This window comes from Lottia gigantea, assembly GCF_000327385.1.
Source record: "Lottia gigantea unplaced genomic scaffold LOTGIsca_36, whole genome shotgun sequence".
NCBI lineage: Eukaryota > Metazoa > Mollusca > Gastropoda > Lottiidae > Lottia > Lottia gigantea.
In genome coordinates this window covers 2,220,052-2,244,049 of record NW_008709220.1, presented here as the reverse complement: position 1 = coordinate 2,244,049, position 23,998 = coordinate 2,220,052, and the positions used below count along the sequence as shown (strand labels likewise).

At 34.3% G+C, this 23,998-nt stretch overlaps 4 protein-coding genes across 5 annotated transcripts in view; 2 read left to right on the top strand and 2 right to left on the bottom strand.

Annotated features, from left to right (window-relative positions):
- Positions 1-334: 334 nt before the first annotated feature.
- On the top strand, positions 335-3,986 carry LOTGIDRAFT_162918 (hypothetical protein; the record flags this gene model as incomplete). 2 transcript variants are annotated; one of them, XM_009058936.1, is made up of 3 exons in its annotated part: positions 335-500; positions 1,707-1,903; positions 3,921-3,986. In XM_009058936.1, 3 exons carry the CDS (start codon positions 335-337, stop codon positions 3,984-3,986), a joined length of 429 nt encoding a protein of 142 aa, XP_009057184.1. The 2 variants fall into 2 exon arrangements, with proteins under 2 accessions (XP_009057184.1, XP_009057185.1); XM_009058937.1 differs by lacking the exons at positions 335-500; positions 1,707-1,903; positions 3,921-3,986 and adding an exon at positions 2,210-2,512.
- An 8,002-nt stretch (positions 3,987-11,988) lies between these two features.
- Positions 11,989-15,680, bottom strand: LOTGIDRAFT_162917 (hypothetical protein; the record flags this gene model as incomplete). Its single annotated transcript, XM_009058935.1, has 3 exons — positions 11,989-12,533; positions 13,090-13,272; positions 15,659-15,680. 3 exons carry the CDS (start codon positions 15,678-15,680, stop codon positions 11,989-11,991), a joined length of 750 nt encoding a protein of 249 aa, XP_009057183.1.
- Positions 15,681-17,601: 1,921 nt separating this feature from the next.
- Positions 17,602-17,832, top strand: LOTGIDRAFT_121226 (hypothetical protein; the record flags this gene model as incomplete). Its single annotated transcript, XM_009058934.1, has 1 exon — positions 17,602-17,832. The coding sequence occupies one exon, from the start codon at positions 17,602-17,604 to the stop codon at positions 17,830-17,832; it is 231 nt and encodes a 76-aa protein (XP_009057182.1).
- Positions 17,833-20,577: 2,745 nt separating this feature from the next.
- The window catches only part of LOTGIDRAFT_162916 (hypothetical protein), a gene marked incomplete at both ends in the record, with an annotated part of 22,146 nt that continues 18,725 nt past the window's right edge, over positions 20,578-23,998 (bottom strand). Inside the window, 4 exons of the mRNA XM_009058933.1 lie at positions 20,578-20,606; positions 20,985-21,161; positions 21,264-21,443; positions 21,824-22,006. Coding sequence (XP_009057181.1) covers positions 20,578-20,606; positions 20,985-21,161; positions 21,264-21,443; positions 21,824-22,006 — 569 coding nt within the window. The remainder of the gene's footprint in view (positions 20,607-20,984; positions 21,162-21,263; positions 21,444-21,823; positions 22,007-23,998) is intronic.

Sequence of the window (23,998 nt, the reverse complement as noted above, 5' to 3'; positions counted from 1 at the left end):
GGGGGGGGGGGGGGGGGGCGAAATATTTGAGGTTGCCCGAATTTCTAATCCTTCTTATGCGATTTTTTTCCGAAAAAATATGCCTTCGGAGCTCCGAACTGACCACACGGATTGGTTCGACCAAGTCCACGAGCCTCCACCCACAGAAGAAACTCCCGGGGGCTGGGGTTAACCAACTAAAGTCCACGAGCCCCCACTCTGGTTGCGCCGTTGTAGATTAAATTTTTTCCAGAGAATTCTCTACTTCAACTTATCAGTTTAATGACTGAAGGGAGATAACCCGATTTAAGCTAAAAATAGATTCCATGTGCTTCCAGAACATTCTAGTGTAAAGATGGCGGACGTGAAGGCACAAGCAGAAGAAATCAAACAAAAAGGGAATGCTGCTTACAAGAAAAAGGATTTTGAAACAGCTTTGAAACATTATGATGAAGCCTTTGCCATTGATGGAACAAATATTACAATTCTGACGAACAAGGCTGCAGTTTTCTTTGAACAAGGTAAGAAATTTCAAATTCAAGTGAGGGCGAGGAAATGTTAAAATAATTTTGCGGTTTTTTTTCGTTTCTTTTCTTCGACATCAAGAATCTTCAACGACCAAATTGAACTTTTTTTTTGAGAATTTTGTTAGAAAATGTTAATCTGAAGAATAGAAGATAGAGCTGTCATATAGTTACTCACATCCGTGGGTAAAATCGATCTTTTTTCTGAGGGAGGGGGGGGGGGGGGGAGGGGGTCTCCCTAGAGTAGGGTACGCCCAGTACTGACTGCCAATATAAGCTAGCTTTTGACTACTATCTCACTTCACAATGAGCTTGAAATTGAATTGTTTCTCTTATTACCTAAATACTCATAATAATTATTTCATTTTTATGCCATTCATTTGTCTTTGAATGTCTTCGGGTCCATTGAAATATAAAGATTCACTAATTTTACATTTGAAATAGACACACATTTCCCTCCAAGTAATAACTTTTCCAAGACTCTCAGTAGTAATTTGTATTTGATATTTCAATTCATATGAAAATGATCCATTGCCAAAATTTAATTCAGATAGGAGTGTAGTCAGAGAGTAGTTTAGTCTTCGGATGTCTTTGATGCAATATACCAATATAACTAAGATTCAGTGATTTTACGCTTTAAATCGACACACTTCCCTTCCAGAAAATTCATGTGGAAATGACCTACTTTTCAAACTGAAAATTGTCTCATTTTTGATCAGGTGATGATTGATGTAAAATTGATGTAAAAAGTTTTTTTTCATATGACTTCGCCATCTAATCAATGGATGACATAATTTGCATTATGGACATCAAAAACGAGGCGTGATTGAGGTCTATTAAGCCATTTCTATTGCAAAAAAAAAAAAAAATGTGGTCCCCCTTCCATTTGACACTGAGAATAGAGTTTTACATCCTACTCCGTCTGTGTAAATATTTTCTGAACGAAATAGAGAAAAAATATAAAGAACAGGAACGTCTAGGTTATATCAACCCAGAAATAGCATTGGAGGAAAAGGCAATGAATGTTTCCAAAAGGGAGACTACCCAACTGTAGTGAAACGTTACACAGTACATAATTGGACTAATGAAGAAGTAGATTAGATATCCTACAGCTTGATTCCTTATCACTTTTCATTTCACTTTTTCATTTAGAATTTCTAAGCTGAGAGTTTTTAATTTATATTGTTCTTTGTGTATTTTTAGGAGAATATGATAAATGTATCGAAACTTGTGAGAAGGCTGTTGAGGTGGGACGTGAAAATCGTGCTGATTACGCCCTGTTGGCAAAAGCCTTGGCAAGAATCGGTAATTCCTATCTGAAAAAAGAGGACCTAAAGAACGCTCTGGTGTATTTCAATAAATCTTTATTAGAAAATAGAACTCAAGAAATTGTGAAGAAGGTGAACGAAATAGAGAAAAAATATAAAGAACAGGAACGTCTAGCTTATATCAACCCAGAAATAGCATTGGAGGAAAAGGCGAAGGGTAACGAATGTTTCCAAAAGGGAGACTACCCAACTGCTGTGAAACATTACACAGAGGCTTTAAAACGGAACCCAGACGACGCCAAGATTTACAGCAATCGTGCTGCCTGCTACACGAAATTAATGGAGTTCTCATTGGCTGTTAAAGATAGTGACGAATGTATCCGAATTGATCCGACGTTCGTCAAGGGATACTTACGAAAGGGAACCAGTTTGTTGGCTATGAAAGAAACGACCAAAGCTGCAGTGGCCTACCAGAAGGCCATGGAACTTGACCCAAATTGTCAAGAAGCTATCGATGGATATAGGAAAGCGACGATGGCGGAAAGCAGCGATCCAGAGAGCATCAAACGTAGAGCGATGAACGATCCTGAAGTACAGCAGATTTTGGGGGATCCCGCCATGCAGATGATCCTACAACAAATGAGCAAGGAGCCAGCAGCTGTCCGTGAACATTTAAAAAACCCTGAAATCGCTGCCAAAATTCAAAAACTTATGGAAATGGGAATAATAGCAATTCATTGATTTTTTTTTTTTTCAAAATTTCAAATTTCAGACTGTTTGTTATTTTCTTAAAAAATTGTATTTTAAGTGAAGTGATGTAATCGTCTATTTATTGCTGGAACAAATGATAGAATTTTCATGGTTTGTAATACTGGAATTTTATTGGTTTATACGAACATACTAAAAGCCCTAATGTTGACAGCCTCTCTGTTGAGGGCTGTGATTGGATGTATTCGTTTGTATATAATCCAATCAAATAGCTACCTTTTCTTTGATACAAGAAAGGTGACTATTTAAGTCGAGGTATAAGATGAAGTTTGTAATAACTTGACATTGTGAAGATGAGTAAATAACTTGACATTGTGAAGATGAGTAAATAGCTTGACATTGTGAAGATGAAGTTTGTAATAGCTTGACATTGTGAAGATGAAGTTTGTAATAGCTTGACATTGTGAAGATGAAATTTGTAATAGCTTGACATTATGAAGATGAAATTTGTAATAGCTTGACATTATGAAGATGAAGTTTGTAATAGCTTGACATTATGAAGATGAAGTTTGTAATAGCTTGACATTGTGAAGATGAAGTTGGTAATAGCTTGACATTGTGAATATGAAGTTGGTATTAGCTTGACATTGTGAAGATGAAGTTTGTAATAGCTTGATATTGTGAATATGAAGTTTGTAATAGCTTGACATTGTGAAGATGAAGTTCGTAATAGCTTGATATTGCGAAGATGAAATTTGTAATAGCTTGACATTATGAAGATGAAGTTTGTAATAGCTTGACATTGTGAAGAGGTAGTTTGTAATATATCTTTACATTGTGAAGATGAAGTTTGTAATAGCTTGACATTGTAAAGATGAAGTTCGTAATAGCTTGACATTGTGAAGATATAGTTTGTAATAGCTTGACATTGTGAAGATGTAGTTTGTAATAGTTTGACATTGTGAAGATGTAGTTTGTAATAGTTTGACATTGTGAAGATGTAGTTTGTAATAGAGTGACATTGTGAAGATGAAGTTTGTAATAGCTTGACATTGTGAAGATAAAGTTTGTAATAGCTGGACATTGTGAAGATGAAGTTTGTAATAGCTTGACATTGTGAAGATGAAGTTTGTAATAGCTTGACATTGTGAATATGAATTTTGTAATAGCTTGACATTGTAAGTATGAAGTTGGTAATAGCTTGACATTGTGAATATGAAGTTGGTAAAAGCTTGACACTCTGAAGATGTAAATTTCTATACAGAAGAGCTTAAAGGAAGTTCTAGTAAATAATTAGACGACTATGTCGCTTCAACCTTATTAGTCAAAATGAAGACATTTATTGTATTTATACGTCATTTCATGAATTTGATTTTTTGTAAGAATTATAGCCCATCTTGGGTTAATAACATTATTGTTACTTATACCTGAATTTTTACAGCAATCCTCTATTAAGAGAAATCTCTCTACTTTTCTAGCCAAGGTTTTTTTTGTTATTTCTGTGTAAAACAACTAAATAATTTGTTTGATAGGAAAGATAGTGAAAAGTTATCTAAAAGTAATCCAGATTACAGCCTCTTTGTGCACATATTCGATTATACATTACATCTAATTACAATTACAAATTGTGATACCCCAGGTCGGTTGCATTCTCCCAATTGTGAAAAAGGTGGTTATGAAACACTTGCTTTAAAGAGGATATAGCTTAAATGTTGCAAATTTCGCCAGCAGAAACAAACTTGTAAAACCAGGATTGATCCCTAGAGCAAAGTTACAAAAGCGCCCGTTATCTGGAAAATGAACTCCTAATCATACAATCACGATTGTTTACTGATGTAAAAATGCATGTGAGGAAGAGTCCATTAAAGTATTAAGGTAGGTGAAGGATGTATTAACACCTTGCAGAATCTGTGAAGACAATTGCTGTTAAAAATAACGAACCTATCTGAGTAAATTGATTATGTATGTTATTTTTTTTGTACCATATTATTTTGGTTATGTTTTGTATATATTGATATAAATATAAAATCAAGTGCTACTTTTTTATTATTTTATTGTCTCAGAATCAAACAGTCCGTCGTGATAGTTCCACTGGCGCTCTGCAACATAATTAAACGACCCACCACTGGTGCTCTGCAACAGAATCAAACAGTCCATCACTGGCGCTCTGCAACAGAATCAAACGGTTCATCACTGGCGCTCTGCAACAGAATCAAACGGTCCATCACTGGCGCTCTGTAACAGAATTAAACGGCCCACCACTGGCGCTCTGCAACAGAATCAAACGGTCCATCACTGGCGCTCTGCAACAGAATCAGACGGTTCACCACTGGTGCATTGCAACAGAATCAAACTGTCCACCACTGGCGCTCTGCAACAGATTCAAACGGTTCACCACTGGCGCTCTGCAACAGAATCTGACAGTCCACCACTGGTGCTCTGCAACAGAATCAAACGGTCCACCACTGGCGCTCTGCAACATAATCAAACGGTCCATCACTGGCGCTCTGCAACAGATTCAAGCGGAACACCGTAACAGTTTCACTGGCGCTCTGCAACAGAATCAAACGGTCCACCACTGGCGCTCTGCAACAGAATCAAACGGCCCACCGTGATAGTTCCAAGGGCGCTCTTCAACAGAATTAAACTGTCCACCTTGAATGTTCTAATGAATATGAGTGCTCTGCGTGTTATCTCGCAGTTTGAAATGAGATGAATTGAGTAAACGTCTTACTTTTCTGCACCATGATGTGCTAATGATGATGGGAAAGGCCATGCAGGGTGCAATGAGGGACATTTTTGCCAGGAAAACGGCATTGGCCTGCTGTTTTTCGATTTCCAACTGTCGATTTCCATGTCAGCCCCTCCTACCTGCATCACTGACAGGGGGAAACCGGGTAAAAAAAATCTGATTGTATTATCTCGACCTATGACGGGATTGATCCCCAGACATTCAGGTTAGAGAGCATTCGTCTAACTCACTGAGCCATGGGGCTCCCTGTGGTATGTTTAGAATAGGATTAGAGGTTTGACCTTGCTGCTCTCAGAATATACAGTCTCAGTGGTAATTCTGTTATCTTACTGATTCAAATGCCATAGTATTTTCGAAATTTAAACACCATACCATGGATAGATAGATATTTTATTGTACTGATCGCCATTTTTGGGAAGCATACATCATAATACAAAATAATACATTATAATAAGTGATACAAATATGACACACTGACATCAATTAATAGTTATACGAAAAAAATATAGTGTATACATAAACAAGTTAAAACATCATAACAAAATAATGCATCAACAAATACTGTGATGGACCACAGTTATTTAATATTTATAATTAGAGTTGTCTCTCTTTCAATAATTTGGAGTTATTTTTAGTCGATTGTTTACAAAGATAATGTCGATTTTTCTATGTTTTTTTTCTTCAGTTTTGGCATACCCACAGTCTTTTTATCTCACCCACTTACGACTCATGCAATTAAAGATCGTTACTGATTCCTGGTTTGTGTGGTGTTTGATTGGTTTAAGGCTATCTGCATACCTCGCAGAATAAATACACACCATTACATGTGTGGTGACAAGTTTAAGAAACAAAAATAAATATATATCAAATATACTAATTAAACATAAAGGATTCAAACACCAAGGGAATAAGCAATATATCGTCTACATATAATACATTTATTATCGTAATACAAAAATCTATTTATTTCTGGATTTTAGTGTGAAAAAAATAAATTTAGAAACACCTAGAGCCAAACTGTAAGTTAGCGGATCAAAAAGAACATGAAATGACAAAGGAATATTAAAATGTGAAATGGTAGAAGTGATATATTTTTCCCAAAGGGTATTGTATTTAGGTCGTTTCTGTTGTTGGTCAGGTCGATGGTTACCTCTTGATTGGTAGGTGTTGTGGGTAGGTCGGCGATGGGGTGGGATATAGCTGGATGGGTTGGTTGGTGGTCGGCGATTGGTAGGTGGTAGAGGTCGATGGAAGACAGGGCCGTTGTAGGGTACGTGATATTGGTTTGGTTGACGATTAGTGTTTCTATGTCTGGCTTCTTGCCAGTGGTTGTTGTAGTTGGGGAGCATAATGAAAATAACTTGAGTCTTTGTCGTTTGATTCGAATAATAAAAAAACATTTAGCGTTCTTTCTAATAAACATAGCATCCATTCTGTAAAAGGATTGGGAATGGTATATACAGTGACAGTTGTGATGTCTTCCTTTCGTGAAGAATTCTTGTTGAACAGCTTGACTCTTTTACGCTACGCAGTCGTCAAACAATATTAAGTTCTTTCGATTACTATCAATATTAGACAAATCCAGATCATTGACATTTTTCGTAAGAAACACGTTTATGTGGGTCGAATTGACAGATAGATTCTTTTTTTAAATGAAATTCTCTATGATATCTTTTGTTTCCACTTCTTCGTTAGCTTCATGATATTGAAAAACGTCTTAAACGTCTTTCTTTGGTAAATATTCTAAAGCTTTGAGGAATTGATAATATGATTGCTCTGGTGTTGTGTAGATATACAGATAATCGAAATTTAAAAGGTTTGGTGTTGTCAACATGTTAAAAGTAAGACGAGTTTTTCCACAAACCGAACTTCCGCAAATGCACATAAGCATTGGGTTACTAGGAAATATTTCTGAATGTCTGAATTTCTTTCTTATGTTTTATCTTATTTATTTATTCCAAAAATCACCCCGTCTCCTTCATACTATGAAAGAAAAATTCCCTCTCCAGAACCTTTCGATAACATTTCCATTGCCAAAATTATGTCTACGATCTTGAGCGTTTTTGGCAACAACTGCTTTCTTTGCGTTGACAGCCTTTGCTATCTCAGCAGCACCACCAGCAATCCCAGTTGCAGCGCCAATTCCAAGGTAGGAGAGGTAAAACTCCACCTTCTTTTGCGTTCGCTAGGGTTAGGGTTAGGGTTAGTCTATATCATCTCTGACTTTACAATATTTGTATTTATCAATAAGTTTTTTTTATATATGTTGTATTTTTACCATTGTATTTTATTACTGTTGGTGAATTTGTTTCTATACCTGCTATTATTTTCCTGAGTAAAGTTTCTGGCTTCATTTGTAAGGATGTTTTTTTATTCAATTCTTATCACTATTCTATTTGATATTTTAATTAAATGTTTTGCTTCTTCCAATTATAAACAGTAACCGGTTATATCTCCCTGTGTTTTTTCGATATGGATTCTTACATTTACTCCTGTTTTGAAAAGATCTTCTTGGTGAGCTGATAGATCAAAACAGAAGATTGGATGACTAAGTGCAAAATCTACAAATTCAAACTGAGGTGGATTTCCAAATAATTCACACATATTTTTATAGTTTCTATACAATTCATTATAATCCTTTGTCGATGGATTAATTGTTGGTTAAGATAATTATCGTTGTTTAATCTTACTTGAACTTTACGGATTACAAGATCTTGATTTTGGTTCAATGCCACCATAAAGATATTATTGTCTGGTAAGTTCCTTGAAACCAACCATTAAATATCTTGCTGGTTTAATAGTATTGGTGATTGGCCAAGTAGTGGATTCTCCAGCAAGTCATGCTACCTACCGTATTACGACGAAGAAAAGCTATTTCAATATCTTTAGTCATCATGTTGAATATTCTCGTTTCAACGTCGATTGAAGGAGTTATGACCGGTATATAAAGTTGGAGATTCTAATTTTGCATTTGAAGCATTCTCTCCAAAGAATATCTTATCATCGTTGATTTCTCTTTGTAGATGAATATTATATGGTAATCCTATGGAAACCTTTCTGTGTTCCAACAGACCGAATAAAATATATAACAAATTTACGTAATTACCCCAACTATTATTATTAACGGTATTGTTGTACTGAAGTACTCGTTTTTCGATGGTTATCAATGGTTAACTGCCCGTCCTACTTTCTATTGTGTTTCGAGCAATAAGTCTCTTTCTAGCTTCATCTGCATCATTTGCAACATTTCTTACCGGTTCTTTTTAACACTTCCGTCACCAACATCAGGTATCCATCCAGAAAATGAATCGAAGTGTTTTCAACATTGTATCAAATTCCCCAGGGTGTTTGATGGTTTCTGTGGGATTTTAGTCAGCTTCCATAACCATTTCGCTAAATAAAGACGAGAAGAAATTGTATCCTAACGTTGTGTGGGCTTGTGGAACTCGGCTCTGATTGGGAGTTTCGTCTTTGATTTTGAAATCGGATCTGAAATAAGCATTGGAAAGAAGCAACCAATTCGACGAAGAATTAATTTCGAAGGTAACTCTACCCCCATCATTCAGTTATGATTAAGAACCAACAGTTGGTGAGATCATTTTTATCTTGTTAAATGAATATTGAATTGGAACATTTAATTGAAAAATTTTGGATCTAGTCTGTATTTTTTATTTGCCATTTTTGAAGGTTAAAATTTGAATTAAAATTATCCTATAACTTTAAAACCTTTTCCTCATTTTTCTAAAGCACGTTGTTCTATTCTTCTGTTTCGCAGTTCTCTTATTTGATGTAATTATTTCAACTCTGTAGACTTTTTCACTGCATCATTTATTCTTACTCCTGCTTTCGCAATAGAACCTAGAGCTTGAGCTTCGGAGGAAATAAGTGATTTGTTGTTTGAAACAATGCTGGCTATTTTTGGAAGTTTGTACTGAGAAGAAAGCGACGCCTGAATGATATTATATTTGTGTTGTTCGTGTTTCAAAATGAAGGTCTGTTTTTATACGAGTTAATTTAGAAAGATTCTCAACAACGGTACTCAAAGCCGGATATTGTTACAATTATAGTCAATTCTACTAATTAGGCCGATTCCGTTTTTTATTTGTGCAATTCAAAGGAATGAATAGACTATTGTTCATTTACCTATTAACACTTGACTATTTAGTAAAGAATACATTTAATATGGTATTTGACTTTATATAAATAAACCAATCTTACTGTGGGGGATTTCATATATGATAGCAGATATGTGGTTTTTGTTTCATATTATTATGGATTTAGGCATAATAGCGTGTAAGATGAATTATGTTAAACTATCTATTGAAATCTCCTTTTTGTGCTATTGAAATCTCCTTTGTATGCTATTGAAATCTCCTTTGTATGCTATGAAATCTCCTTTGTAAGCTATGAAATCTCCTTTGTATGCTATTGAAATCTCCTTTTTGTGCTATTGAAATCTCCTTTGTATGCTATAGAATCTCATGTGTATGCTATTGAAATCTCCTTTGTAAACTATTGTAATCTCCTTTGTATGCTATGGAATCTCCTTTGTATGCTATTGAAATCCCCTTTGTATGCTATTGGAATCTCCTTTGTATTCTATTGAAATCTCCTTTTTATGTTAATGAAATCTCCTTTGTATGCTATTGTAATCTCCTTTGTATGCTATGGAATCTCCTTTGTATGCTATGGGGGTTCCTTTGTATGCTATGAAATCTCCCGTGTATGCTATGGAATCTCCTGTGTATGCTATTGAAATCTCCTTTGTATGCTATGGAATCTCCTTTGTATGTTTTTAAAATCTCCTTTGTGTGCTATTGAAATCTCCTTTGTATGCTATTGGAATCTCCTTTGTATTCTATTGAAATCTCCTTTGTATGTTATTGAAATCTCCTTTGTATGCTATTGTAATCTCCTTTGTATGCTATGGAATCTCCTTTGTATGCTATGAAATCTCCTGTGTATGCTATGGGATCTCCTTTGTATGTTTTTAAAATCTCCTTTGTGTGATATTGAAATCTCCTTTGTATGTTATTGAAATCTTCTTTGCATAATATGAAATCTCCTTTGCTTGCTATGAAATTTCCTTTGTATGTTTTCGGAATCTCCTTTGTATGTTTTTGGAATCTCCTTTGTATGTTTTTAAAATCTCCTTAGTATGCTTTTGAAATCTCCTTTGTATGCTATTGAAATCTTCTTTGCATACTATGGAATCTCCTTTGTATGCAATGGAATCTCCAGTGGTTACGCCAGTTCCTCGGAACTGGGGTACAAAAAGAGTTCAGACTGACTAAATGGGATGACAACTGTCGGGTTTAAGATTCAAAAAGCGATAACACTGTGGAGATATAAATATATATATAATAATTATTTGCTAACGTACCATATAATGAAATAACTACATTTACAAATTTCTGTAATACAAGAATAGTGGTCATAGTAGTCAAGGTATAAGACGCTGGTCGTAAAAGATAGTTCACCACAGCCTTTTAAGTCATAAAGAATATATTTGTGGTCTGGGTTATCTATATCTACAAATGAAAGAAAACAATAACAATACGAAACACAGTAGTACATTATCCTTTCTAAAAATATGGACAGATAATCAAAGCAGAAAAGAAGACTCCTAGAAGTTATATAGTCAAGATGGAGGAAGGAAATACAATGAGAAGAAATAGACGGGACTTATTGAAAACGGCTGAGACTTTTTCATTTGATAATTTTGATATGCAAACTGATCAAAGTGACACTGATTGTTTAGATATAGACTTTGATTCAGATAAACAAAGTGACAATCTTAAAGTAAATAGCCGTGGTCGAATTTTAAGAAAACCTAATAGGTTGAAGGACTATTATGAATATTGAACTTTCAAAGTTAATTATTTCTCTGTGTCTCTTAGCATGTGATTTCATGTTTGGTTAGCCTCTGATTGACTCATAGTTGTAGCCTCTGATTGACTCATAGTTGTAGCCTCTGATTGACTCATAGTTGTAGCCTCTGTAATTGTTGCCTCTGTAGTTGTCTCCTGTTTCTCAAAATCCTCTCCTCCACAGGCTTAACGATTTGTGAGTTTCAGCATCTGCAGTAATATCTGTTTAGTTTTTGGGCATCCATTCAAATCGGTTGACTCCTAGAAGCATTTCCTTTTGATACTTCTGTACCCCCTCCTCTCCCCATCCCCTTTTTGATACTTCTTTTCCCCCTCCTCTCCCCTTCCTCTTTTTGATACTTCTTTCCTCCTCCTCCTCTCCTCTTCCCCTTTTTGATACTTCTGTACCACCTCCTCTCCACTTCCTCTTTTTGAAACTTCTGTACCACCTCCTCTCCACTTCCCATTTTTGATACGTCTGTACCCCCTCCTCTCCACTTCCTCTTTTTGATACTTCTGTACCACCTCCTCTCCACTTCCCATTTTTGATACTTCTGTACCACCTCCTCTCCACTTCCTCTTTTTGATACTTCTGTACCACCTCCTCTCCACTTACCCTTTTTGATACTTCTGTACCACCTCCTCTCCACTTCCTCTTTTTGATACTTCTGTACCACCTCCTCTCCACTTCCTCTTTTTGATACTTAAAACGACAACTTATCCTGTAAATGTATAAGAACACTGCTCTATCAGACTATTCCAGGGTTTGGAGGGGTAGAGCAATGCTTATATTTACAAAAAGTGTTAAAAACATTAATAACACGACAACAATGCATTATAATTTATTGTCATTAAAACAATAGAAATACATGTAAACTAAATAAACTTCATTGACAAAGATCTTTTACAACAAGAACATCCCGAATTTCATCAAACGTGTCAACAAATCTAGCTTTAGAATGGTCGGAAGCAATTTCTCTCAGCTCAGCCTTATCGACACCAGGCCCAATTCCTATTGTAAAGATATTAATCCCCTTTGCTTTTGCAGCATTCGCAGCAATCTGAGAACTTCCAATCGATTTTCCACCAGATAGGAGTATCATAACCTTCGGGGTTCCACTTCGGGATCCTCTCGAAAAATCATCGACAGCTTTAGAAATACCAAGTGCGAAATTAGCAGAGCCACCTCGTTGCATCAGAGCACGGATATCTGTTAGCAATTGATTGGGGTCACTTGAACGCAAAATTATATCCGCTTGATCTGAAGAAAAAGCCACAACACCAACATTAACTTCCATCGGGCTAACTACGAAACTTGATGATATGAAATCTGCTATTCCGTTTTTCATTTTGGAGAAATTGTCAGGATCAGCTGATGATGATTGGTCCACAACAAAAATTACATCTAGTGGTGTATTTCCACAAGGTTTCGCTGAAATAGAAGTAGAATATAATGATAAGTCTGGCTTTGTTAAACCTGGAGTGTAAATGAGAAAACTGAACAATATATGTATCTAGAGAATATTTAACAATATATAAAGTCCAGATAGAGTATCGATAGAAATTGCTATCAAGTCGAGAATATATTTTTGAAACTTGCAAATGGAAATAATAATATGAATAATTTTTCTCATCCAATGATGATTTTATACTTTAAGTTAAAGTGACAGATTCGCCCCCTTGAGTCTTGAATATATGAAATCTTGAGATGTACAATAATCTCTAAAATAATATCTCAAACTAGGAATTTCACTTTCTATTTCTATATTATAGTCTCAAGAAATGACAGTCGTCGATTTGATGGCTAAACTTTCGATACTTGCAGCGTTAAAACTTTCAGATCAGCTAATGGACACGTTTATCAAATTTTCACATATTTTCCCACACATTCACTAGTTCAATAGTCAAGATTTGAGATGATATTGATAATTGTTGGCTCACGTAGTGTATAGGTAGTTTATTCAATGACAAAGATGCTGCATACTTACGTTTACAGATTAGTATATCACTTTCCCACTGTCCTGATTCCTGACACTGGATAGAAGTTTGACCACTTGCTCGTTCATATCCCAACATACAACTGTAGGAGACAAAGTGGGGATATGTGGTATCAAGATTATTTTCATTAAACCCTGATGAAATACCATGTGGAGGAGGTCCACAATCTTTAGCTGAAAAAAGACAATTGAAGTAAGCAATAGTTGTAAAGTCATAGTCTGAGAAAAAAAGGGGAGGGGGGGGGGGGGGGCAGCCACCTACCGAAGATATGTTTTTCGGGCAAAAATCTCATAACTAGGTTAGAAATGTGGGCAACATTGCTCCGCTAATAATATGTAAACTTCCTGTATTGTGCTTTAAATGTGTTGGATCCTTTAATATTTTTCCTGCTGAAGTCCCTTGGACCAGTATGTTATTCTAAGCTTAAAGGTAACTTTTAATTTTTTGAGTTCTTCTTAAAAAGTATTCTTCTGTATAGAAGTACATGATGGCTTTTAATAGTGTGGCTATATATAGTAACAGTGCCATTGGCCACAGCATAGACTCTCCACTAGCTAATATCAATAGAAAGAAACCAACTAGTACCCCACTGTCCAGGATAATATCAAACTATTCACTAAATAAAAAAAACTCTGTGAAAAAACTAATTGATGCTTCGTTTAGAGATAAACTTTCGATAGAGCAAACCGGTGGCGGAATTGTAATTACATAGAATGCTGGCTACTATGCAGAATTCAGAAGAATCTGTGTTGAATACTTCCATAACACAGACCATAAGATAGAATCTCGCAAAAGTTTGACAAGGACAAAAATTCTGAATCGGATTCTTTGAAAATTATTTCGAAGGAGTCTAAATTCACTCTCAATCTTTACCACACAACATCAAAAACTTTGGTGAATGGAAAAAACTGTAAAGATTTTGTCGAGTTTCATCTGCATAACATAATTGCTGCATCTTCATTCAACACCAAAACAAAACAATACAGAAGATAATAGCCTAAAACTTTTTTTTAGAAATCAGTGATGATGAGGAGTCTCACAACCTAGAGCGTCAGGATTCCTACACAACAATTACTTCATCAGAAACCAGTATAGAGGAACGCCAAAATCAAGATATCAAAAGCAAATGCCATCTTTTGCCTCAATACTGAAAAACAGATTTACTAAACAAATCAGAACATCCCCCGATTTAGAAGTAACCAAACTTAAACTGACCATAAACAATCTTGAAGCTGAAATCATTAAATTGCATGAAATGATAACCGAGAAGAATTGTGCTCGCAAAACCTTAAAGGTGAATATGACAACCTATTCAAAACACACCAACAAATGCTATCAAAAAACCAAAACCTTCAAGCTCAAAATAAAGATATGTCAGAATGCCAGACAAAACAGAGTACAGAATTGATACATGCTTTAGATCAACCTACTATCACTAAACAAAACTTTTTAAGTGTGAAAACTGAAAACAATAACCTTAAAGAGACAACAGAAAACCAGATCCAAACAATCAAGACATTAAGAATGGAAAATCAGAAACCTCCAACTTAACCAAATACTACCAATTGTGTCATAGCAATTCAACCTGCGGTATTGCCAAAACAGATCCAGAAAACTGAAAACAATTACCTTAAAAAGATAACAGAAAACTGAAAACAATTACCTTAAAAAGATAACAGAAAACTGAAAACAATTACCTTAAAAAGACAACAGAAAACTGAAAACAATTACCTTAAAAAGATAACAGAAAACTGAAAACAATTACCTTAAAAAAACAACAGAAAACCAGCTCCAAACAATCAAGACATTAAGAATGGAAAATCAGAAACATCGCTCAACATCATTGCAAATGAAACAGAGGCAGGAACCACGAGAAAAGCTGAAATCAGAGCCAAAACCGCTTTAACATTAACTGATAAGAAAGTTTCTATCATTGGTTCATCTTCATTAAAAAATATAATTCCTAATCGTTTCGATCCTACCAATACAGAAATCAGGACAATACGTGGCGGCAAAGTCAAGGATGCTGTGACATTTATGTCTAGATGTTCTCCCTCCCAGAAAAGGTCAACTATAATTTTTTTAATCGGCTCTAACGACGCCACAGATGATAGTGTTAATTTTGATATTGTGTCCCATGACTACGAAAACTTAATTTCAACAACAAGAAAAAATTTTCCAAATTATGTGTTAAAATTCCTAGAAGTGTTGCCTAGGTCAAATAGCAAAGAAAATCTGATGAAATTGAATATCAATTTAAAACGTGTAAGTGAAACTGAACATTGTGATTTTATTAGTACCAACCAATTCTTTTCAGGTTTATATGGAATTAAGCACTATTTATACAGTGATGGAATTCACTTACATTTGAAAGGTACAGTACAATTGGTTAAAACTATCAAACATTCTTAAAATATCCCCCCACGTGTAAACAGAATACATGGAAATTCTTTCACCAAGCCATTAATGAGTATATTACCAGACACAAGATATCCCCCTCCTAATTACTTTACACCCCTATCATTTTTCAGACGTTCACTTGACCGTAAAACAACTTACCCCATGCATTTTTACCCTCCATATTGGCCAATTAAGGAATATATCATTTGGACTGTCGCTTTATTTGTTTAACACCCAACTGTTTTATGTTATTTTATGGATTTATACTCTCCTTATTTTTTTGTTATTCTTGATATTTGGAATGTCATTGTTTTCATGTTAAATCCAACACATTTTCTGTATATTTTTTACAGGTTTTTCACAATTATTTGAAGTTATACACTATGGTAATTAATGTCGGATTTTGGAATATAAATGGATTCGAATCAAAAATTACAAATCACAAGAATGATTTGTCTATTGCCATTAAGCATCTTGATATTGTATGTTTTGTTGAGACCTGGATACCCCGGGACAAATGTGATTTATATACTAAAGATCTCCCTGGGTATACAGGTAAATTTTTCTCCAGAAAAGATAGCAGTTGCAGCCTGAAATCTAGGGGTGGTTCTGCTATCTTTTTTAAATCTAAATATAAAGACGGCATTGAAATCACCAAGGACAATGATGGGGACATTGTCTGGTTCAAACTCAAGAAATCCGCTTTCAATCTTGAAAAAGATCTATTTATATGTTCGGTGTATATTCCACCTCAAAATTCTTGTATCTGGAATAAAAAACAAAATGATCCATTTGATAAACTCGGAAAAGATATATCCAATATAGTTCAATAGGCAATGTTTTACTCGGAGGTGATTTCAATGCCAGAACTTCCAATCTAAATGACATATTAGTATCCGACACCGAATCATCTTCTCATTTTGATAAACCTTTCCCTCGGGTGTTACAACATGTCCCTGAAAACAAATTTCTTGCCACGAGGAACAATCAGGATAAGAAGAACAACACCTGGGGAAAAGAACTTATGCAATTATGTAATAGTGCCAATATTTGTATTCTGAATGGTAGATGTATTGGGGACATGTTGGGGGCTAATACATGTATCAATACACAAGGTTCTAGCACAGTAGATTATGTCTTAACCAACCTCTCTCATTTTCGTTACGTGCGACATCTACAGATATCTCCTCTCAGCTACTTATCTGATCATTGTCTGTTGTCCTGTACGTTACTGATTCCTAACATTGATGGTAGATAATAATATTGTTCAAATACAACAAGGTCGTAATAATAATAACTTCCAATCTAAATGATATATAATAATAATAATAATAATAATAATAATAATAATAATAAAAAGAATATATCACCGTTTAGTATGAGCAACATGAAATTTATTTGGAAACCCGAATCATTGATAATCTTTCTGGAAAAACTCAAACACTTAAAAAACAAAACCGAATTTCGCGATTTTTTATCAAAGCCGATGAGAAATGACTCTGAAGGCATCCCAGCAGCAACAAATTGTATAACCAATTTTTATTGTAGATACTGCTAAATCTCGTCTTAAACTTGCCAAAAATAATAATTCAAGCAAAGAGGAAAACAAATTGTTTAATAAAGATTGCTCTCGTCTAAAAAGAGATATGATCAATGCTCTGCATGTTTTCAATCAAAAACTATCAAAAGTTCATTCTAAACCTATTTATTTCAAGCGTAAAAAAGAATATAAGAAAATAACAAAAAATAAAATGAGACAATCCAAAAATAATATCTTAAATAAACTAGATTGATTACAATCCAATAATCCAAGAGAATATTGGAAGCTGGTAAATTCCTTAATAAAAAACGACTCAGATTCGGTCGATGTCAACATTCCTCTAAATAAATGGCAAAGTCACTTCAAAAAACTATTTGAGGTGAGTAAAGTAACATCAAAATTAGACAATAAAATCGATAAAAAAATTGAAAGTTTGAATTCCAAAGTAATGCCAAATATGGAATTAAATAAAGAGATAAGTTATCAAGAAATACAAACAGCCTTTAAATGCCTGAGGAAGAACAAATCACCCGGTCAACATACGATTTTAAATGAAATGCTGATGAGTTCTATAGATACTTTGAAAGACCACTATCACAAATTATTTAATCTGATCCTTACAACCGGTATATTTCCGTCATCATGGTCAGAATCTCTCCTAATGCCCATTTACAAAAAAGGTCAAAAAAATGACACAAATAATTATCGCGGTATTGCTTTAAGCAGTTGTTTATCAAAGGTTCTCTTATCAATAATAAATAAAAGAATAACGAACTATTTTGGAACTAAATGATATGATCGATACAGCCCAGCATGGATTTCGAAAAAATCGCAGAACCGTTGACAATATTTTTATTCTAAAAACAATTATTAATAAATACAAAAGTAAAAACCAGCCCCTTTACATATTTTTCGTTGATTTCTCTAAAGCGTTTGACAATGTGTGGAGGAAAGGACTTATATATAAACTTTTAAAACACGATATATCTGGAAATATTTTAGACTTGATGTCCTCTATCTATTCTAAAAACAAATCTGGAGTAACTGATTATATCCACTCCATTGCAGGTATTAAACAGGGTTGTGTTTTAAGCCCAACTCTATTCAATGTATACATCAACGATCTCCAAAAGTATTTCAAAAAATCAAATTCCAGCTTTCCTCTTTGAGATCATTTACCTATGTCTCATTTATCCTTTGCTGATGACCTTATTTTATTCTCCCGAACACCAACTGGTCTTCACAACTCAATAAATCAACTTGAAAAATTTTGCACAGACTGGAAGTTCAACCTTAATCTAGATAAATCCAAAATTATGATTTTCAATGCTGTTAAAAGATCACGGGTCAGTTTTTCTTTGCACAGTAATTCAATCGAAATAGTCTCCTCTTATACTTATTTAGGCCTTTGTATATCAAACAATTCGACTTTTAAATGCGCTATAACCGAGCTAAGTAAAAAAGCCAGGCGAGCTTGGTTTAGTGTAAGACAAAAAATAAGTACCACTGATCATCTTCCAACCTCTACTCTTTTAAAACTATATAACAGCATTGTCAAACAAATAGCACTGTATGCATCTGATGTTTGGGGTCTGCAGGTGGTAGTTCATAGTAAAAAGATCATGTTTAACAATTGGGACAAATCAGATCATAATACAATCGCTATACGTACAGCTAAGTCCATACTAAGTGTACCTAAAAAGGCCTCAAACATTGGATGTCTATCAGAATTATCAATATTTCCCTTACAATTAGATATTTACCACAGAATGATTATGTATTTCACAAGATTTCTTGATAACTCCACTCTTCAAAATAACCCCTTATTAAATGCAGCTTTTAATGAGGATTTGAACTTGGCTTCAAGTCAACCAAAATTTTCTTGGACAAATGCTGTCTTCACCCTCCTTAATAACTTTAACATTGACCCCATAAATTTCTCACCTAAACAAATTAAACTCACATTGCAAAATTCTTGTCATTCTTTAATTTATCATGACTCAATCAACAGCCCCCACAATAAATTGAGAACATACGGTTCTGTCAAACCCTTTATTTCTACTCCAACTCACTATCTAAAGCATATCAAAAATCCCAAATGCAAAACCGCATTGACCACATTGAGACTAAGTACTCATCAATTAGAAATTGAGAGAGGTTGGTACAGACAAATTCCTGTTGATAAACGAATATGGCAACAATGTGATTTATCCTTGGTTGAAGATGAATACCATTTCCTCCTGATATGTCCTAAATACAATACCCTAAGAGAAAAATATATCACTTCTACCATTTCACATTTAAATATTCCTTTGTCATTTCATGTTCTTTTTGATCCGCTAACTTACAGTTTGCCTTTAGCTGTTTCTAAATTTATTTATTACGCACTAGAATCCAGAAACAAATAGATTTTTTGTATTATAATATTATATGTAAACGAATTACAACAGAATTATTGATATATATTGCTCATATTCCTTTGATGTTTTATTCCTTTATGTTTAATTAGCCTGTGAGAGTCTTCTTAGACTTAAAATAAAATAGTATTAATTTGCTTGATATAGTCCGTCATGCTGTTGCATAATTTTATATATATTTTTTGTTTCTTAAATTTGTCACCACATGATTAATATGGTGTGTATTTGTTGATGCATTATTTTGTTATGATGTTGCTTTTTTCAAACTTGTTTATGTATACACTATATTTTTTGTATAATTATTAATTGATGTCAGTGTGTCATATTTGTATCACTTATTATTGTGTATTATCTTGTATCATGATGTATGTTGCCCAAAAAGGGGGAACAATACAAATATCTATCTATCTATCTATCTATCTATCTATCTATCTATCTATCTATCTATCTATCTATCTATCTATCTATCTATCTATCTATGTGTATATTTGTTTTCAATTTATAGATTCCCAGCTGTTCACTATATATTTCACCCCAACCCTACCCCCTCGAACGTAAACCTGGCGCCGCCACCCCTATTATAAGCTACTAGAGCCAGGTTCACTACTAGAACTGTGGACAGCTCTGAGCGTGGCACTAGACTTTGCCCTATGGCATCGGGATTTTTGGAACTTCTAGCTCCTGGGTCTGTGAACACAAAACTGAAACATTAAACCAATCGTGTAGGTTACAAAAGAAATCGAGCCCTTTGCGATTGCTTTTGCAAAAGACAGATTTAAGCTTCTGAACAATGCCTTAATTTAGACTCTTTATTCTAATGTATTATATTATTAGATCATTCGATATTTCAAGAAATATATTCCAGGAATAATTGTAGATTTGGTGCCAGTAGATATGTAACCACAGCGCTTACTGAAGTATAATTTCCACAAATAGAATAATTGGTCCTGTGGAAACTAGGTGTATACTGAGATTTTCTAAAAACAATTAAGTGTATAATATCACCAAATTGCTATATAATAATATTCAGTGAAACGTCAGTGGTTCTTAACATTTCTACCAAAACCAGCATATAGCAAATGTTTTATTTATTAACATCGCAAACAAAATGTTAGTCCAACTTATTCATAATAAGGTTGTAAAAGGTTACCTATTGTGAAAATTATATTATGTTGTTACTAACGTAATGAATTACTGTTTGTCGAGTAATGAGTATTAGGAAAACGTGTGTGTTAAAAAGTTACTGATAGATTAACAAGAGGGTTGTAGGTAGATTACAAATCAACGCTTCCAGAGTAATCATATTGTTGTCAGAGTACCTAGTATTGTAAAACATTTTTGGCATTTGGTCAGGTATTCCAGACCTCGGATATACCTTTAAAATATATTTCCAGACAACAGACTCCAAATAGAAATGATGAAGCGGAAAACTCCTAGTTGTCTTGCATTTGGTTTATTTTATTGGTTTCTAAAGCAACATTAATCCAGTTCAATATTTTGAATTTTAAAGAGTCACTGACATACTTACCTTTACAGACTAGTACATCGGTTTCCCATTTTCCTGATGCCAGACACGAGATCTCAGTTTTACCACTTACACGTACAAATCCGCCCATACATTTGAATTCTGCTTTATTTGGGAATGTATTATCAGGTGCGTTTCCGTATGAATAAAAACCATTTGGAATACTTCCACAATATTTCGCTGAAAACGAAGTAGAATATAAAGATAAGCACTAACGCGTGGCTATTGAAATGTAGTGCTAAGACTTTTTTTCTGAATGACAAGACTCACTGTCATACTTACGTTTACAGACTAGTACATCAGTTTCCCATTGTCCTGATGCCAGACACGAGATCTCAGTTTTACCACTTTCACGTTCATGGCCCTCATCACAAGTGTAGTTGGCAGTGTTGGGAAATGTGCTTCCACCATTAACTCTCCCCGTGGATAAAGTACCTGGCGGAAGATCTCCACAATCTTTCGCTGAAAACAAGGAGATATTTAGACATCAGAAAAACAATTCGTGATACAAGAAGAATGTATATAGCCTTGTTAAACTTGCCTAATCTTATTTTGGGTATGTGGTGTCACTTACCTTGCTCCAGTGGCGGTGTCTCCTCAATGAGAGTGGGCTACAAATAGGGGACAGACGTACTTAATGGAGTGACAGCGGCTTTCTTTCAAAAATGCGACAGCTCGGTTGAAGGGCCTAGAAAATTTTTTCACAACAAAATTCAAAGATATAGAATTGATTTGGTGTCGTCTGACATATTTTATGTCAAAATGCATAAAAACAATATCTCTAAAATTTTTTAAAATAAATAATGATATTCTAGCAAGAATGAGATTGACTATATACTTACCTTGACAAACTAGAATATTAGCAACATCCCACTGGCCTGATTCTAGACATTTAATACTGAAATCACCACTTGCTACTTCATGTCCTTCATCACAAGTGTAGTCTGCTTCGTTTGGGTATGTTGTACCACTTGCTGCAGTTCCTGTAGAAAAATTACCTGGTGGAACAGCTCCACAATCTTTAGCTGAAATAGAAGTAGAATATAATAATAAGCCTGGACTTTTATATACCTGAAGTTCAATTGAGAAGAACGAACAATATATCAAATCCAGCAAGAGTATTGATTGCAATTGCTATCAAGACGAGGCAATATTGGGATGATTATACAAATAACTGATATTGAGCTCTATCAACTGGTAAAGTAAATATTGAGATGACTATACAAATAGCTGATATTGGGCTCTATCAACTGGTAAAGTAAATATTGAGATGACTATACAAATAGATGATATTGGTCTCTATTAACCGGTAAAGTAAATATTGAAATGACTATACAAATATTTGATATTGGTCTCTATCAACTGGAAAAGTAGATATTGAGATGACTATACAGATAGCCGATATTGGTCTCTATCAACTGGTAAAGTAAATATTGAGATGACTATACAAATAGCTGATATTGGGCTCTATCAACTGGTAAAGTAGATATTGAGATGACTATAGAAATAGCTGATATTGGACTCTATCAACTGGTAAAGTAAATATTGAGATGACTATACAAATAGCTGATATTGGGCTCTATCAACTGGCAAAGTAGATATTGAGATGACTATACAAATAGCTGATATTGGGCTCTATCAACTGGTAAAGTAAATATTGAGATGACTATACATATAGCTGATATTGGGCTCTATCAACTGGAAAAGTAAATATTGAGATGACTATACATATAGCTGATATTGGGCTCTATCAACTGGTAAAGTAAATATTGAGATGACTATACATATAGCTGATATTAGGCTCTATCAACTGGTAAAGTAAATATTGAGATGACTATACAAATAGCTGATATTGGTCTCTATCAACTGGTAAAGTAAATATTGAGATGACTATACAGATAGCTAATATTGGTCTCTATCAACTGGTAAAGTAAATATTGAGATGACTATACAAATAGCTGATATTAGGCTCTATCAAGTGGTAAAGTAAATATTGAGATGACTATACAAATAGCTGATATTGTTCTCTATCAACTGGTAAAGTAGATATTGAGATGACTATACGAATAGATGATATTGGGCTCTATCAGCAGGTAAAGTAGATATTGAGATGACTATACAAATAGCAGATATTGGGCTCTATTAACTGGTAAAGTAGATATTGAGATGACTATACAAATAGATGATATTGGGCTCTATCAACTGGTAAAGTAAATATTGAGATGACTATACAAATAGCTGATATTGGGCTCTATTAACTGGTAAAGTAAATATTTAGATGACTATACTAATAGCTGATATTGGGCTCTATTAACTGGTAAAGTAGATATTGAGATGACTATACAAATAGATGATATTGGGCTCTATTAACTGGTAAAGTAGATATTGAGATGACTATACAAATAGATGATATTGGGCTCTATCAGCCGATAAAGTAGATATTGAGATGACTATACAAATAGCTGATATTGGGCTCTATTAACTGGTAAAGTAAATATTAAGATGACTATACAGATAGCTGATATTGGACTCTATCAACTGGTAAAGTAAATATTGAGATGACTATACAGATAGCTGATATTGGGCTCTATCAAGTGGTAAAGTAAATAATTGAGATGACTATACAGATAGCTGATATTAGGCTCTATCAACTGGTAAAGTAAATATTGAGATGACTGTATAGATAGCTGATATTGGTCTCTATCAACTGATAAAGTAAATATTGAGATGACTATACAGATAGCTGATATTGGACTCTATCAACTGGTAAAGTAAATATTGAGATGACTATACATATAGCTGATATTGGTCTCTATCAACTGGTAAAGTAAATATTGAGATGACTATACAGATAGCTGATATTGGACTCTATCAACTGGTAAAGTAAATATTAAGATGACTATACATATAGCTGATATTAGGCTCTATCAACTGGTAAAGTAAATATTGAGATGACTATACAGATAGCTAATATTGGTCTCTATCAACTGGTAAAGTAAATATTGAGATGACTATAC